Source organism: Tetrahymena thermophila (genome assembly GCF_000189635.1).
Source record: "Tetrahymena thermophila SB210 genomic scaffold scf_8254373, whole genome shotgun sequence".
Classification (NCBI taxonomy): Eukaryota; Ciliophora; class Oligohymenophorea; order Hymenostomatida; family Tetrahymenidae; genus Tetrahymena; species Tetrahymena thermophila.
This window is the reverse complement of record NW_002476157.1, coordinates 758779-775943: the sequence shown is the minus strand read 5'-3', so window position 1 is coordinate 775943 and position 17165 is coordinate 758779. Positions and strand designations below refer to the sequence as shown.

At 21.1% G+C, this 17165-nt stretch overlaps 3 protein-coding genes across 3 annotated transcripts; all 3 read right to left on the bottom strand. All coding sequences in view use genetic code 6, as the record gives it.

Annotated features, from left to right (window-relative positions):
• Positions 1-1977: 1977 nt before the first annotated feature.
• Positions 1978-5745, bottom strand: TTHERM_00242390 (transmembrane protein, putative; the record flags this gene model as incomplete). Its single annotated transcript, XM_001024962.2, has 1 exon — positions 1978-5745. The coding sequence occupies one exon, from the start codon at positions 5743-5745 to the stop codon at positions 1978-1980; it is 3768 nt and encodes a 1255-aa protein (XP_001024962.2).
• Positions 5746-8632: 2887 nt separating this feature from the next.
• TTHERM_00242370 (ribonucleoside-diphosphate reductase small chain) lies at positions 8633-10192 on the bottom strand (the record flags this gene model as incomplete). The annotated part of the gene is made up of 2 exons (XM_001024960.3): positions 8633-8848; positions 9278-10192. 2 exons carry the CDS (start codon positions 10190-10192, stop codon positions 8633-8635), a joined length of 1131 nt encoding a protein of 376 aa, XP_001024960.1.
• A 3035-nt stretch (positions 10193-13227) lies between these two features.
• Positions 13228-16505, bottom strand: TTHERM_00242360 (transmembrane protein, putative; the record flags this gene model as incomplete). The annotated part of the gene is made up of 5 exons (XM_001024959.2): positions 13228-14624; positions 14870-15616; positions 15703-15792; positions 15885-16065; positions 16131-16505. The coding sequence occupies 5 exons, from the start codon at positions 16503-16505 to the stop codon at positions 13228-13230; spliced, it is 2790 nt and encodes a 929-aa protein (XP_001024959.2).
• Positions 16506-17165: the final 660 nt, after the last annotated feature.

Genomic DNA, 17165 nt, shown 5'->3' with positions numbered 1-17165 from the left:
TTATATAATGATCTATAAATTAGGGTAATAAAGCATTTATTTAAAAAAAATAATTTTAGAAGTTTTTAATAAACAAAAAATAAGAAAAATTTAAAAAATTAGGTTGATAAAATATAATGAAATAATATATTAATACAAATTTATTGTAAAATGTCATTTATAATTTCATTAAAAAACTAAAAATATAATTTATGATTGTATAACTCACTTATTTTCTTTTTTCATTTAAAATTTTAATAATTTCAAAAAAAATTTCATTTCTTAATTTATTTTTTATGAAATAAGCATTTGAGAAATAAAAAAGAAAAGTGTATTTATTGAAGTCAGAATTTTTATTTCTTTAAATAATAAATAAACTTCTACTTTTGTAGAATTATGACTTCTTACTTTATTTTTTTATAAATTATTTAATAAAATCATTTTTAAATCTTTTCAATAAAACAGATTTAAAAAAATAATAAAGTATATTTAATGCCAAATTTGATTTAAATTAAATTTACCAACTTGAAATCTAAGTCATGTTATTTTGATATAAATTTAAAAGATATTAATTTCCAATATTGTAGTAGGTATCTTCTATATTTAGGATAGGCATCATAAACTACTCATTTCTTTTCATTTTTTGATTAATTATATAAAGAAATGATCTATATATAGAATTTATAACACATTATTCATGCTGTAAATCGTACTAGAAGATTTAAAATACTCCATTATTAAGTTATTTAATGAATTCTGTTTACTAATTTCCCAAATAAAAATATAGTGAATCTAATTCTACTAAATATTTAAATTCAGAGACAGCAATTGTTATTGAACAAATTAACAGAAGAAGGACTTAAGGAAATATTAACAATAATCCTATTTAAAATTCAATTTTTTTAAAAATTGATAAAAATTTATATGTCATTTTTGTTTTCTTAACCCTTACTTTAAACTGAAAAATTATGAATTTCACTAGTTTGATATATTAGCAATTAATTTATTTTAATAAAACATAAATTATAAAAATAAAATAGAATCTACTACTTTAAAATTTAGTTTTTTAATATAAATTTATATATATTTAGCAAGATATAAAAGCTGAGTAGTTTTTATTTATGGAATATTTTTATATCAAACTATCTATTTATATTTTGTAGATTTCTATAAATTGTTAATACTTAAAATTATTATTTATATTTTTCTGATGATTAATATTATACTGAGATATTGAGATGGATATAAAAATTTTTTAAAAAACTGTCTCTCAATTAGTTTGTTTTAATTATTTAAATTTGGAAGTTATTCTTATATTTTGCTTAAATAGAAAATTTAATCATCTGAGACATGAAAAAATTAAACTAAAATCATTAAAACAAGTGATATTTAATTGTAAAAAATTTATTATAATATTATTAGTATCAAGAATTTAAATTTATAATAATACTGTAGCATATATGTTATATGTTAAGTTGATATATATTTAAGATTTTTAATTTTTTCTAATATATTTTTTTAATAAATTTTAAAAAATCTACCAACAATAAGTGAGTGTTCATATTATTAAGGTATTTATAAACTAAAATTTAAAATTAGTAATTTAGTTAATTAATAATTTGATTTAATTTAGCTTAATGAATATCTCAATTAAATTTTTTTTTAATTTTACAATTTCTATAATTTATTTAGAAAGGCTTGTAACAATAGCATATAAAGGATAATGGAATGCAAACCCAGTAGAATAAAATAAATACATCAAAATTTGTTACTATACTAGTAAGTTCGCATTCTTTTTATCCTTTACATTTAAATAGATAAAAATTAAGAAAATGAATAAATAAGATAAATGATTAAAAATTAAAGCAAATTGTTATGTACATATGGGAGAATAAAAAAATTAATATGCTGCAATTTTTCAATATTTATAAAAGCTAATTTTATAATAAAAAGTTAATTCAAATTGTTTATAATAAATATTATTTAAATTATAGTTCTTCAAAAGTATTCTATAAACTAAGGGATAGAGTCATGGTATTTACTACATCTGCAAGTATTGAGATAATCATGAAGATTACTGGAGTTGAAAAAATAGTTTACTACATATTTATTTTCAAAAATTATATTTTCGAATTAGGTTTTTTCTTCTATTAAATATTGATCATTTTAAAATAAGATACAAAGCTCTATATCAAAAATTCTTAAATATTTAATGATGCTTTTAAATTAATCTTCGTCCTAATCAAAAGCATTCAAGTCACTTGTTACAAAAATTATTACATTTTTGAAGAATTTTTTTTTCATTTCGTTTGCTCTTAGGAATTCTTTTATAAATTCCAGTTTATTATTCAAATTATGCTATTTAAAAATGTGATTATTTTCATTTTTTTTATTATGAAAGGCTGAATTTAGTTTAAAATGTAATGCCTTTGCTCCATTGCTACTTACTAATTCTTAAATTGCTTTTCTAATACTGAAATAAAACATTTTTCTTATGTTTTAATTATTTTTATCACTTTTATTCAAATCTACTTTTAACTTTTTTTATATTACTTATTTAAATGTTTACTTTTGCGAAACTGGAACATTTAATTTTTTAACTTCATTTAGTCCATATAAATTTGAATAAAAATCACTTGGTAAACTTTTTTCTTATTCTTTTGTATTGTTATAAATTGAAATATCTTAGTCTTCTTCCACTTCTAAAAGAATATAATCTTATATTAATTATGATTCAATTTTTCTTTCACTTTTATTTACTTATTCAGCTAAAAGACATTCAAACAATACTTACTTGAACATTTTTTTATTTTTATTAATTAACTCAAATTTAGTTGTAGCTATATTTTAAGAGATGCACATATCTTCTATTGAAGTTAAGATAAATCCAAAATGATCGTCATTGTACTTCAGTAATTAGTCTATTATTTTCTAGCAAAAATCAAATATCTAAGACCTAGCATCTTAACCTTAAATCTAATCTATAACTTAGTACTAATAATCAAGATTAGATTGGTAAAATTTATTTAAGATATTTTTTGATGAATTAGTTAGATTTTTTGCTTTATTTGTTTGATCAAAGTAAACTACAGTTATTTTATATGATAAATCACTTATTTATTAGATATACATTTAATCTAAAAGTGGATGTGTTAAATTAAATGAAATAAAAATTTAAATCATTTTCTTTATGCAAATGTTCTTTTAGTAGGGGATGATTCTTTTGCATTCTTCAAACATTCTTGTGAAATTTTCAGCAGCTGACTTGAATTATTTAATTAATAGATTATAAGTTCCAAGTTAATTGAAGTAAAAGTATTAAAACATCTAATCTACATTCAATAATAGAAAAGGAATATTTTTACTCTCTTTTACTGCATTTAATTATTTTTGTATATTTGACTTGGATAAGCTGCTTTAAATAAAATTTAATTAAGTTTAATTTAATTTTGTATTTGGAGCATATTCATTTTCTGGTTTTAATTAATTTTAGTTTGAGAATTTTGTATCATTCAAAGGCTATTTTAGGTAATTTACTAAGCTGCTTCTACCTTTTTAATTTGGCGATTTTTTGTTTGATAATATTGTTTTCATACCAAAAATTTATGAAAATTTATTATTAAGCTTATCTTTCAAAGTTCCATTTGATATTTAATCAACTTTTGAGTTTCTTTTTTAATACTTATTCAAAGTAAAAGTTGTATTTGATCTATTCAAAGAGAAAAAATTTTAGTCTGTTGATTCTGAAATGGTTATATCTTGTTGTTAATAAATATATTCCTACTATTAAATCTACAGATTTTTGATGTTTTGTTATTGAGCTTTACTTTAGTTTTACTAATAAGTATCCTATGGTTGGCTGATAGTCATTACTTATAAATTATTTAAATTATTATCATTTATATTCATAACTTAATTTTTTTATTGTTAAGCTTCCAAGATGCACTAAAGGTAAATTTCATCGTTTTCTTTAATAAACACTTCATAACTTTGTAAGTCTTGCTTCAATCCGTGTATGAACGTGTAAAAAAAATTAATGAATATTTAATTTTTATTGCTCTTTGATAATTAATTATAATACAATTCGTTTAATTCTTCTACCTCTGCTAAGAGTACTTCAAGTGCATCAAAATCTGATTAATTTCTGTTATAGACCATAAAAAATAAAGCACATTTAAATCCATTTAATTTTCTTGTAAATAGTATATCATATTTATCAAAATCATCTTATAATAAATTCTTACTAATATCATAAAATTTTTGTTTTCTTACTCTGTTTGATATATTTTTTTAATTTTTATCTCTAATTTAGCTTTATTGCTCCTAACTAACAACTTATTCAGTTTTTCTTTAAATTTATTTTTCAGTTTATTTGTTAATTGAGCTAGTTTTGCTTTTACCATTAGATTTTTAGCTGTTAATACTGAGTTTTTATTGGGTTTCTTCAAGCTTATTGATAGTAGTTGTTTCATTTTCTTAGTACATATTTAGCTCGTATCTACAGCAGACCACTGATAAACAGTAATAATCATAGGCTTCATTATATCTTCCATTAGAGAAGTGAATATTAGCAATATTGTTGTAACATATTCCTAAAGCTCTCTAGTTTTGAAACTTTTTAAAGAATTAAATAGCTTAATTTAGCTGCATAATGCTGAGACTCTCATCTTAGTTGTAGATAGACTGGTTTGCAAAAATTATCACTTAAAATAAATTTTAAAAGCTCTCATAAACAAGATTTATGTCACTTGAGTTAAATATGCATTCTTCTTCTTGTTCAAATTAATTTAAAATTTATCTTCCTTAAAGCAAAATTTATTCTTTTGTATCTTCATCAATAGAAAGTATTTTCATAATATTTGTTAGATGTTAGATTGAAATATTCATTTATTTACAAAATGAAAAAGAGAAAATAACAGAAAAAACAAAACCAAGCATTGCAATTAAAAGAATCGTAGTAAAAAATAATATACTTATTATTTTGATCTAATCGTTTAAATCTTCTACTTTTTACTTAAATGGCTCTAACGAACTTATGGTGAGAAGCTAATAATTATTTTAATAGCAGTAAGTTATTTCATTGTTATTGTTAATATTTTTGTCTATTAAGTAAGTGAATTACTACACAACATTAAATTATTAACCTTTAGAAAAGAAAGTAAAATTAGAAATTATTTGGCTTTAAGCTACTTTATAAATATCACTTTTAGTTGTGGAGCAAAAGCTTTGCATCTAAGATTAGAATTAAGATATTTACTATTTAAAATAATCTAATTGCTCTTGTGAGTCAATCCTATTTAAAAATGATTCTTCCAAAGACAAAATAGAATTTTATTGAATTACCTTATCGCTCTAAAACAAAACTCTTTCAGTTTTTGGTTCGAAAATTATTCTTACTTCACTAGTATCATTTTAAGTTTACAATATTTCTTTTTAATTTTCTAAATAAATAGCATTACAAATTATTGAATACATATCATCTTGATAAGAATTATTAGAAGATTTTGAGACTAAAATTTTGCTAAATTGATTTAAGTTACTAAATTTCTTGCATATTCCTGTCGCAATGAATGGCTAATTAAATGCATCATACATAAATTGAGTAGGTGGATAAATTGAGGTAGTATTTTTATTATTTTAACTAGCTACTATAAAATACTCTTGGCATCTAGAATCAAATTTACTGCTAAAACAATAGTCTTAAATATTTTAGTAAGTCATATTTGCCTTTGAGCCAAAAAACATACCATCATAATTAAATACCATGAAATATGATTTGACAAATAATTTTAAATTTTTTTATGAGTGAGATTGAGTATTTTTAGATGAAAGGCTTGATTTCCAAATAAAATCAATGAAACTAGAATATTTTATCTAATCCTAAGAGACCTGATCTAAATTGCTTAGAATTTATGAGTTTTATTAATACCTTGTATTTTATTAAGATAATTATTAATTTAAATTTATTTTAAAAAATGAGATATGGGACTTTAGATGTTTTTAACAAACAAAAAATAAGAAAAATTATAAAATTTAGTTGATATTCTATTAAAAATTTTTATATATTTAAATTAATAAAAAAAACTTCTACTTATGAAGAATTATGTTCTTTCTTTATTTTTTTAAAAATTATTTAATAAAATCATTTTTAAATCTTATGAATAAAACATGTTTAAAAAAATAATAAAGTATATTCAATTTCAAATTTGATTTAAATTAAATTTACCAACTTGAAATCTAAGTCATGTTATTTTGGTATAAATTTAAAAGATATTAATTTCCAATATTGTAGTATGTATCTTCTATATTTAGGATTGGCATCATAAAATACTCATTTGTTTTCATTTTTTGATTAATTATTTAAAGAAATGACCTATATATAGAATTAATAACAGATTGTTCATGCTGTATGTCATACTAGAAGATTTAAAGTACTCCATTATTAAGTTATTTAGCGAATTGTGTTTACTAATTTTCCAAATAAAAATAAAGTGAACCTAGTTCTATAAAATTTTAACATTTAGAGATAGCTATCGTTATTGAACAAGCTAGCAGAAGAAGGACTTAAGGAAATACTAATAATAATCCTATTTAAAATTCTATTTTTTTAAAAATTGATAAAAATTGATATATCATTTTTGTTTTCTTAACCCTTACTTTAAAATCAAAAATTATGAATTTCACTAATTTGATAGTATTAGCAAATAATTAATTTTAATTTAACATAAATTACAAAGATAAAATAGATCTATTACTTTAAAATTTAATAACAGTGTCTTTAAATAGAAATTTATTAATATTTAATAACATATAAAAGCTAAATAGCTTTTTCTTTTATGAAATATTTTAATAAAAAACTATCTATTAGAATTTTTAAATTCTAATATTTAAAATTATAATTTATAATTTTTTTAAATGAGATGGATATGTAAAAAATATTATTTCAAAATAGAATATAAATAAAAATTGCCTCTCAATTCAATTATTTTATTAATTTAAATTTAGTAGATAAATCAAATATTTAAGCTTAAATGAAAAGTATGAAAAAATTTAATTAAAATAAATAATATTAAATTAAATTGTATAAAATTTACTTTAAAAAATAAAAAATACTTTGAGAAAAATAAAAAAATAAACTATTATAGGAATATTCAAATTTATTAAACAGTTAATATTTTTCTTTTATTAAAGTCAAATTAAAATTAATAATAAAAAAAATTTTCTAAAGTGAATACTGCCTAAACAAAAAATTTCAGTCAAATTACAATTTCTAATATTATCAAGTTAATTTATGAATATTTTTTAGCTACATTTTTTTAAATGTTTCAACAATAATTGAGTGCTCATACTATTAAGGTAGTCATAAATAATGTTTAATATGGTTAATTAAGTTATCTAATAATTGAATAATTTTATTTAATTTTACTTAATGAATATCTTAATTTAACAATTTTGAAAAATTGAGTAAATTTAGTTTTTTTTGGATTCTAAATGTTAAATAGTCAGTAACATTTTTTATTTAAATTTTTTTGAATTTGAAATTAGCTTAAAATTTCTTTTTATCTATTTAACAAGGCTATTAAAATAAGTAATTTAATTTAAAGCTTCAAATTTCCAAATTTTATCAACTTAATATTTAAATTAGATTAAATATTTATTGTAAGAATCTTAAAAAAAATGATAGAAAAAAATATGGAAATTATAATCCTTTTCAAAAAAACCTGTATTAACTTTTTAAGTTTTTTATTTTTTAAATAAATTTATACTTTTAAACATTTTTTAAATTTGATTTTAAAAAATAAACTAAAACCATTAAAATATTTAAAGCATTTTTTTAATATTTGAAACTCAATAGTGATTCCAGGCCATAATTGATAAAAAAGCACTAATAAACAATTTTTATATTTTTCTTGACTAATTTTAGGAAAATGTTGATAAATTAATCATTATTTTGCTACTAATGATTATATTCTAATTAAAAGGAGTATTTAAAACTATAAATTTTACAATTAAAGAAGAAAGTAAAAGTAATCAAAATATTTAATAATAATCTTATTAATATAATTGAGCAAATTCAAAAAAATAATCCCTTTTAAAACTTATAATTTTTGTTTTTTACTTTTTAAAAGATAAAAAATGAGCTAATTTATTTGACTAATAATTAAAGAAAGTATAAATTATTATTAAAAATTTATTATAGAAACAAGGAAATTTAGTTGCTATCTTCAGTGTACACATAAACTATAAAAATCAGCTACACTTAAAATTAAAAAAGTTAACAATAATTTTAAATAAATTTGTTTTATTATTTTTATAAATTCATTAACTTAATAAAATATTATTTTTATTTTAAAAAAGTAGATTGATTTATAATGGTGTAAGGATAATAATATTATACACAAATTATAAACTATAAAATTACAAAATTAATAGTAAGAAGTATATTTTTAATTATAGGGCTTGTTTATATTATTTTATGGAGATTTTTTTTATGTTTGTTTTGAGTATCAAGTTATTTATTTTTTTTAATTTGTTGAAAGAACTGTCCTTGCTCATTTTTTTTTATTTGGGCGAGGAATAAATATTTTAATTGAGAATATTTATAATTATTGAAGCAATTTAGCTTTTATTTTGAAATGATTACACATCTATCTCAGAAATCAGCATTTAATCTGAAGACCTTATCTTCTTTAGAAGACATAACGTTAGCCTTTTAGTATTCACCAACTCTCTTTTCGAAGAAGTTAGTTTTACCTTAAATAGAAATCATATCCATCCATTCGAAAGGATTTTTACTGTTGTAGAATTTGGGTACACCTAAAGCGAATAAAAGTCTGTCAGCAACGAATTCTAAGTATTGTTTCATCATCTATTATTAATTATAAATAAAATTAAATATTAGTTTTTTTAATTAATATTTTTTAGAAAATTCTAAGTTTTTCTAATATTTTAAACAAAAATTATTAATGATCTAATATCAGAATCAATATAAAATAGACTATTGATTATAGTTTGATATGCTTAAAAAATTTTGGGAATATTCTTTATTGGGAGGATTAATTATCCAGAATATTAAGCATTATTGTAGGTCAAATATTTATGGATTAAATATTATTATAATTAAGTCAAGCTCAAATATGTAGAAGCTTGTTTCATTCTTTATCTAAGATATCAGAGTAAATACAAAATAAACTGATTAACAAGCTTCAAAAAATAGCTTGTTTTATTATTTTAGTAAATAGGATGTCCTGAAATTAAAAGATTATTAAAAATAGATAAGAATAAATTTATAAATTACATTGCTATTCATTCCAATTAATTCTACAGGAAGAGCTTCAGAAATGAATTCCTTTTCGATTTCAACAGCTTCGGTGATAATTTCATAAATTTCTTCTTTAGTGAGCTTCTTATTCAACATAGAGTATAATAAACAAGCGAAATCAGTGTGAAGACCCTCATCTCTAGAGATAAGTTCATTAGAGAAAGTCAAACCAGGCATTAAAGAACGCTTCTTGAGCCAGAAGATAGCACAGAAACTACCACTGAAGAAGATACCTTCAATAGCGGCGAAGGCAATAAGTCTAGAAGCAAAATTATCGTTATTGTTAATCCATTTAAGAGCCCATTAAGCCTTTTTGTGAATTACTGGAACATTTTGAGAAGCCTTGAAAAGATAATCTTTTTCAACTTCATCCTTAATATAAGTGTCAATCAAAAGAGAGTAAGTTTCTGAATGAATGTTTTCCATAGCAATTTAGAATCCGTAGAAGGCACGAGCTTCAGGAATTTAGACTTCACACATGAATTATTCAGCGAGATTTTCAAGGACGATACCGTCAGAGGCAGCAAAGAAAGCGAGAACGTACTTGATGAAGTGACGTTCATTATCAGTGAGACGTTCCCAATCTTTCAAGTCTTGATATAAATCAATTTCATCAGCAGTCCAGAAAGAAGCAAGTTCCTTCTTGTACATTTCCCAGACCTTGTTGTACTTGATAGGGAAGAGTACAAAACGGTTAGGGTTATCCTTGAGTAAGGGTTCATCTTCATAACCCTCCTTAGGAGCCTTGCCTTCATCATTCTTTGACTTCAAAAGAGGAAGGGGATTCATACCAGTAGCTAAGTACTTGTTAACCTTAGGATTGGCAGCCTTTTATAAGTCGACATTAGAAGGAGCAAAGAGTTATTCGTTAGTTTGTTCAATTTGTTGCATGATAGTAGGTTTTTTAAATTTAAAATGTGTTTAAAAGTGTATTCGTTAATATTTGAATTAGAGAGTTGTTCAAAAATAAATTTATTATTTTAATTATATTATGTTTGTATGTATGTTTTCGCAGATTTTAGTGCAGTTTAGATTTCTTGTATGATTTATTATTAACCAGCAATTAATTATATGAAAGATCGTTTGATTGATTGATACTCTTTTTCTTTAATTATATTTTTTTTCTTATTTGTTTATGAAAGTATTGCAGAAATGAATGTTTCTAATTTTATAATTAATATAACTCAATCTTTTATCCAAATTCTTCAATATTTAAACCAAAGATTTTCAAATATTATTCCAATGAGCGCTATAATTCTTAATTTTCGCAAATAGCGCCTTCATTAAAAATTTCAAAATTTCATTTGTGCTATCAACTGTATTTTGCTTATTTAAATCAACTTTTTATGTTCTCATTCAGTTTTTAAACGTGTCTGTAAACGGATTAAGCAAAAGTAAACTTTTTGCATATGAATGTTTTTTCTATCACTAATAGCAAATAGTATTTCTAAATTCAGTTAAAATATTAGAATGATAAAGAATTAATATAGAAATATTTGTTATTACATAACAAAAAGACTGTTATTTATTTTTAAATATATAAATAGAAATAAGGATTTTTTCTCCTATGCGGCTCATCATAAGTAAGTGATGTCCAGTAAAGAAGTTAATTGAGATTAATCTCCTCAATTTAAATAAATTTTTGATAAACAAGCTCTTTACAAACTGCTGTGAGAGTAATAAAATTTATGAAAAAAAATGAATCATTTTTTTTAGATAAATAAGATACTGTGGCTTATTAAAAGTTGATAGTAAACTAAAAAAAAAGAAGGAAGGAAGGTATCATATACGCATTTAAATTTTTTTAATTAATTTTACTTACCTATATGCTTCTTAATTATCATTAGAATACTTCCAAATTAAGCAAGGGAAATAATACAGAAGTAAACCAAATATAAGATATTTCTGAATATTTTCATTTAAAAAAGATATTTTTAACAGTACATAATTTCTGATGGATTACATTTTAAAACATTTAATGTCACAGCTACACTAAAATCTTAAATAGAGTCATAAATTGAACGAAAAAATGTAGCAATTTGAAAAGCTTTTAGATTGAAATAAATTTTATTTAGATTAGAAAAATATTAATAGTTAGATTTTTTAACAGTTTTAAATTGCTTGGTGGCGCATTTTTTATTAATAAAAAATATGCAATTTGGTAATTATTATATTTTATTTAGCAAATTAGACATTAATCCATTCATTATATCAAAATGTTTCTTTTATAAACTCTAAAAACTCAAGATAAAAATTTGTTTTTGCTATTTAAAAACACACTTCAAAATCAAACAAAGTTAAGTTACACATGCATAAATACTTCATAAGTGTATTAAATATGTTGTTTTAATTTGAATTATCTCTTCCCACCAAAAAATATTTGAAAACTCTCATAAAATTTATTCTTTCATAACACTGTTCATGTTGATGTTTTTCCAAAATGGTTGACACACACAATTAGTCTATTATAATATCCTCTTTTCTTTATTTCCATGCCAAATTTTAAAAATTCAGCTAGTAAAAATAATGTAATAGACTGAATAACCCTGACTGTTTACAAAAAAACATGAAAGGCATGCTTTAAGAAATTAAGTAGGCATGTATATATTTTATATGTTTGTTATTATTTAAATTTAATCTATTTGAAATATCTTTATATTCCGCTTATTTAATAGAAAGAAACCAATTCAAAATATACGTTAAAAAGCTAGTCAATAAATTAAACTGAATGATTTTATACTTTATGTACACATAGTACTCAGATTTATTAATTTTTATCTTAGCAATCAAAATTAAATTCAGCTCTTTTAAACTAATAGCATCACTTTTATATTCATATTATATCTCTCATCGACTTATCAAATTAAAATAAATATACACTCATCCTCCGCGATATTTTTAATTTCAAAAATATCTTCCCTCTTAAATTAAAGAGATAATTCAAACACTCTTTCTATTTTAAAAATTTATAATTCTAAAAATAGGAAAGTTAATTCTTCATAATAATGCTATAAAATATTTATATTTCTAATTATAAAACAAATATGAAGATAAAAATATTATTTAAACTTAATTTACATTATTAGATACATTTAATTCTTTTAAAAACTTTTGTATTTTAAATTTATAAAAGTTCCATTTGTCTTAATAAAAAATGATATGAGAAATATTTAAATAAATTGAATAAATATTTAACAAAATTAGTTATATTATCTTATATAAGCTAGCACCATTGCAACTAAATGATCATATAACATAAATTTTAGAATTTAATTTAATTTAAAAATTAGATTAAATAAATTCACTTCTTACATTTAATAGCTTAACTTTAAATTTTTAATTTAATTATTTTAAAAATAGTTTTTTTAAGTAAAGTTAAGTAATCGATAATAAAGCTATTATGAAAAATAAGAATTAAAAATATATTTTATATTTTAACTAAAAACTTAAAAATAAGAATATTTTTTAGAGACAAAAAAGTCATGGTATGTTTTTAAGCTAATAAAGTAATTATTAATGTGAAATAAATTCATAAAAGTCATAAATAACTTAACTTAATATTTAATATTTCTTCTTAAGCATTAAAAATGAATGAGATTCAAAAGCTTTTTAAAGTAAAAATCATTGCTTTAAACCTTGATGAATAATATCAGTAATTTAAAAAATTAAAAAATTATTTTATCATTTTAAAAGCAAAGAGACAAACTCATTATAAAATAACATTTGAACCAAATTTTTAAAAAATATTTTAACTGATTTTAAAATTTTTAATATTTATTTTAGTTTTTGCTGCATAAATTTATAAAAGTATTTTTTTTTGAAATACAAATATTTAGCTGAAGTAGTATTTATATAAAATATATTATGAAATTAAAAAAATTTAATTAAAAGAAAATAATTATATTAATGTTTGAATATAATTATTCTCATATTTCATCATCTTAAGTAGCACTTTATTCGTTTAATGAATCTTCTCTTTTCATTCTATTATTCACTTTAAATAGCTCTGTTTCATCATTTTAACTAAATGAGATTTATTTGTTGTTTTTTATTTTTTCACTTGGTTCATTATCAGATTGTAATTTAAGCTCGTACTACTTTTGATCATTTTAATTTAGCTACACAAACAAGTGAATACAACCTAAAATAGTAATATAAATGAATATAAAGTTTATTATTTCGAAGATGAAGATTTCTTTATAGAATCTAAAGAGATTAAAGTTTGAGCTATAATTTAAGATTATATTTGAAAGCACAAATATAATTCTTAGAGATAGTATTATTAAAAGCAGTAACAGATAAGTTATTAAATTTTAGAGACTAGTAAAGTAGTTATTTTCAATGCTAAGGAATAGATCTTAGTCAAATAACAATTTAAGAATACTTTAATTCATAAACTTTTCTCTTGGAATGGTCTTTGCTTTATTGGCAATTTTCTAAAACACAGGAAAAATTCCTCCCAAAATAATTGGAGCTGCTCCTATTTATATGCAGTTAGTAATAAAGCTAAATAGAACATTTCCTTCTGATGTTTCATTCGTGTGTTTTTCACTGTGAACAACTACATTACTTTCTTCATGTTCATGATGATGATCCATGTGTATAGCATTTTTAAGAGATCCCATTTCTATTGAACCCAGCAGTCCTTTCTAGAATATTATAATTGTTAGGAATATCAAATAGCATACTTGCATGGAAGAATTAAGATAACCTGCATTCTTTATTAAGTGGAAAAAGTTGAAAAGCTAGTACAAATAAAGTATTAAAATAATAAAAATATGCTCATTATGAGTGTCTAAAAACACTAAAGGAAGAACGTTTATACTTACAAGAATCCACTTGGCTTCACAGTTCAGTTTATTGAAGTCCTCAGATTTATAAACAAAAGGCCTAACTAAAATAGAAGATACTATTGTAAAAAAGAGCATAATTAAAAATGAAGCCTAATCGTGAGATATAATATCATTAAAGAAGTATTGTAATCCACTTAGAATTATATTTATTAATGAAATAGATATCAAAGCCTTAAAAATCCTTTTCTTTTTCGTTTCTATTAGAAATTCTATCTCTATAAAATAAATTGTTGAGAGAACTTTGAAAGCAAAAAAAACTATAACTAAAAAACATAAAACATCGAATATGTAGTGAACTCCTATAGTATCAGCCAATTTCAAAGCCCAATTAATTTTTATCAATCCTAAGCACTTAGCATTTATTGCTATATTTATTGAGCTCAAAAATAAATACTTTTTTATCTTATCTTAATCAAGATTTAGTAAAAGTATTCCGTGCAAAATTATGTCAGCAGTCAAAATTAAATAATCTAATTTTTTTAATTTTAAGTTATAAAAATTGATTAAATTATAATTTTTTAATAATTTAGATTATGTATTCTAATTTTTTTTAAAAATACCTTAATTAATATCAACATAAGCATAAAAAATTTTATTTTCTATAATGAAAAAGAATTTCTTTTATCAAAAATTTAAAAATAAAAAATATAAAAATGATTTAAAATTAAAAAAAAATCTATATGGTATATTTATATAGTAATAATAACTCATTTACCATTTCTTACAAAGATAAAAGTAAGGGATAGGAAGATTGTTAAGATCATATTAAAGTTGTATTAAACAGGCGAGGTATGATTAAAATAAAAAGCTGATTTTATCAATTTAGTAAATAACTGGAGATTTTACTAACTTTTGAATTCAGTTATGAGTAAATAAGAAAATGCAATTATAAAAAAGACTAAACCGAACACCATCAAGTGTATCTAACCGAAATTACTTTACTAAATAATTAATTCCATTTATTTCATAGCTTTTCTAAATGCTTTTATTTGATCTTTAATTTACTTTATAACTTTCTACTCTTCTTTGCTTCCTTACTGTCCAGGCTAAATATCATCTAAAATATTAGAAAAGCTTTTTTGTAAATTTTCTATTTCTGTTTTTAGTTCCTCAACTTTTTCACTGCTAAAGAATAATGGATAATATTTTTAAAATGATGCTATATAGTGCTCCATCTAATGTGAATTAAGTAGAATATGGTAGAAAACAGTATACCATGTTCTTAATTCAGTGCTGTATTATTCACCGTCTAATTCTAAGTCCATTTCTTTTGAGTATAATTCCGGAATAACTTAACCAAAATTGCAAAAAGGGATGGGTATGCCTAAAATTGCTGACAAGGTGCTAGTCATATCGATTTCTTCTCTTTCTAAATCAGGTAGCTGTACAATATTTTGAAATTAAGTATTGCTAAGTGCTATAAGTCTACTTTCCCTTGAGCCATATATGCTGCATTCATCCTCTTTATTTAATTTAAAAAAATATGACAAAAAAGAAAATAACAATTTTATAAAAAATGCTTTCTAATTAATTAAAAATAATACTTACATTCTAAAATAAGGATCAGTGTTTTCTTTTTTAACTCTGATAAGGACTATTAAATCTGCTTATAAAATTCTTAATTATCTTCTATCAAGCCTATTTAATATTTTTAAGGTAAACATGATTCTTCTATTTAACAAACTAATTTTAATCTGCTTAAAAAAAGATGCTTAATCTAAAAGATTTACCAATAATAAAATCTGCTTTGAAGCTTTCACTTGAAGTTAAAATATATTTTAAATCCTTTTCACTGTTATATTCAGAATGAGTCATATGTGGAAATAAATCTTGCCAAAAGGTTTGCTCTCCGATGTAAGCAACTTACTTTTATGTATGATTTAGCTAATGGAATATGCTATCTTCAATCAGCTATATCAATTAATAAATAAGAATATTTTTGATTGCATATCTTGGTCAATTTTCATTTCAATTACCTTATCTTATGAATATACATATTCTAAGAGCGATGAATAACTACCAGTCATTAAAGCTATGATTTCTTATCCTTCATAACATTGCGGTTCTCTTTTTAGATTTAGAGTAATATTTTGAATATCAGATGGCAACTTCATTTGATTTAATGAATTTTTTCCTTCTAAAATAAATAATCCTATAGTTTCATGCTACTGAAGTTCGAACCACTCATCTCTTTTAACAAAAGACTAAAGATCTGATTTGCTTACTAAACTTAACTATTTATGGAAAAAAAATAATCCATAAGCGAAAAGAAGAAGACAAAGCAGCTATAAAAAAAAAATCCTTGCTAAAATTTTGAATGCTTATATTGAATAATCTAATTCTTAACCCATTTTTTTTAAAATATTTCTAATTACTATTGAAAGAATAAGTTTATTACCAATAAATAAATATCTTTTTAATTAATAATTTATTATTTTCTCTAAATTGAAAAACCAATCTTATCCACCAAATAAACTTCTATTTTAAATTAATTAACAAATAATATTAAATAATTAGATTTTATTTCTTAACTATGATTGATTAATAATATTTCTTATAATCCCTTAATGTTTTTATCAATCATTTGATAAGATTATTATTTTAAAAGAAAATATAATTAGTAATAAAATTAAAATCTAATTTATCTTGAAAATTATTCAAATTACTATATATTCAAGTATAAATTATTCTAAATTAATAAGTACTTTAACTTTGCTTGAACAATACACGTGGTAATTCAAAATAGATTCACTTACATTTTTTATAATATAATATTTTCAAAATTGTTATTTACTTAAATACAAATTAATAATTTAGATATTAAGGTGTATATGTAGGTATGTATTTTTTATAAATTTATTTAAAATAAAAAATTTTATACTAAAAAGCTTTAGTATTTTTAATATTTTAAATGTTTTAATGATTAAAATATTTAAATTTACAAATTTTATTTAAATTACTAAATATATTTTATTAAATAAAACAATTAATTTATCATAATTAAAATTAAG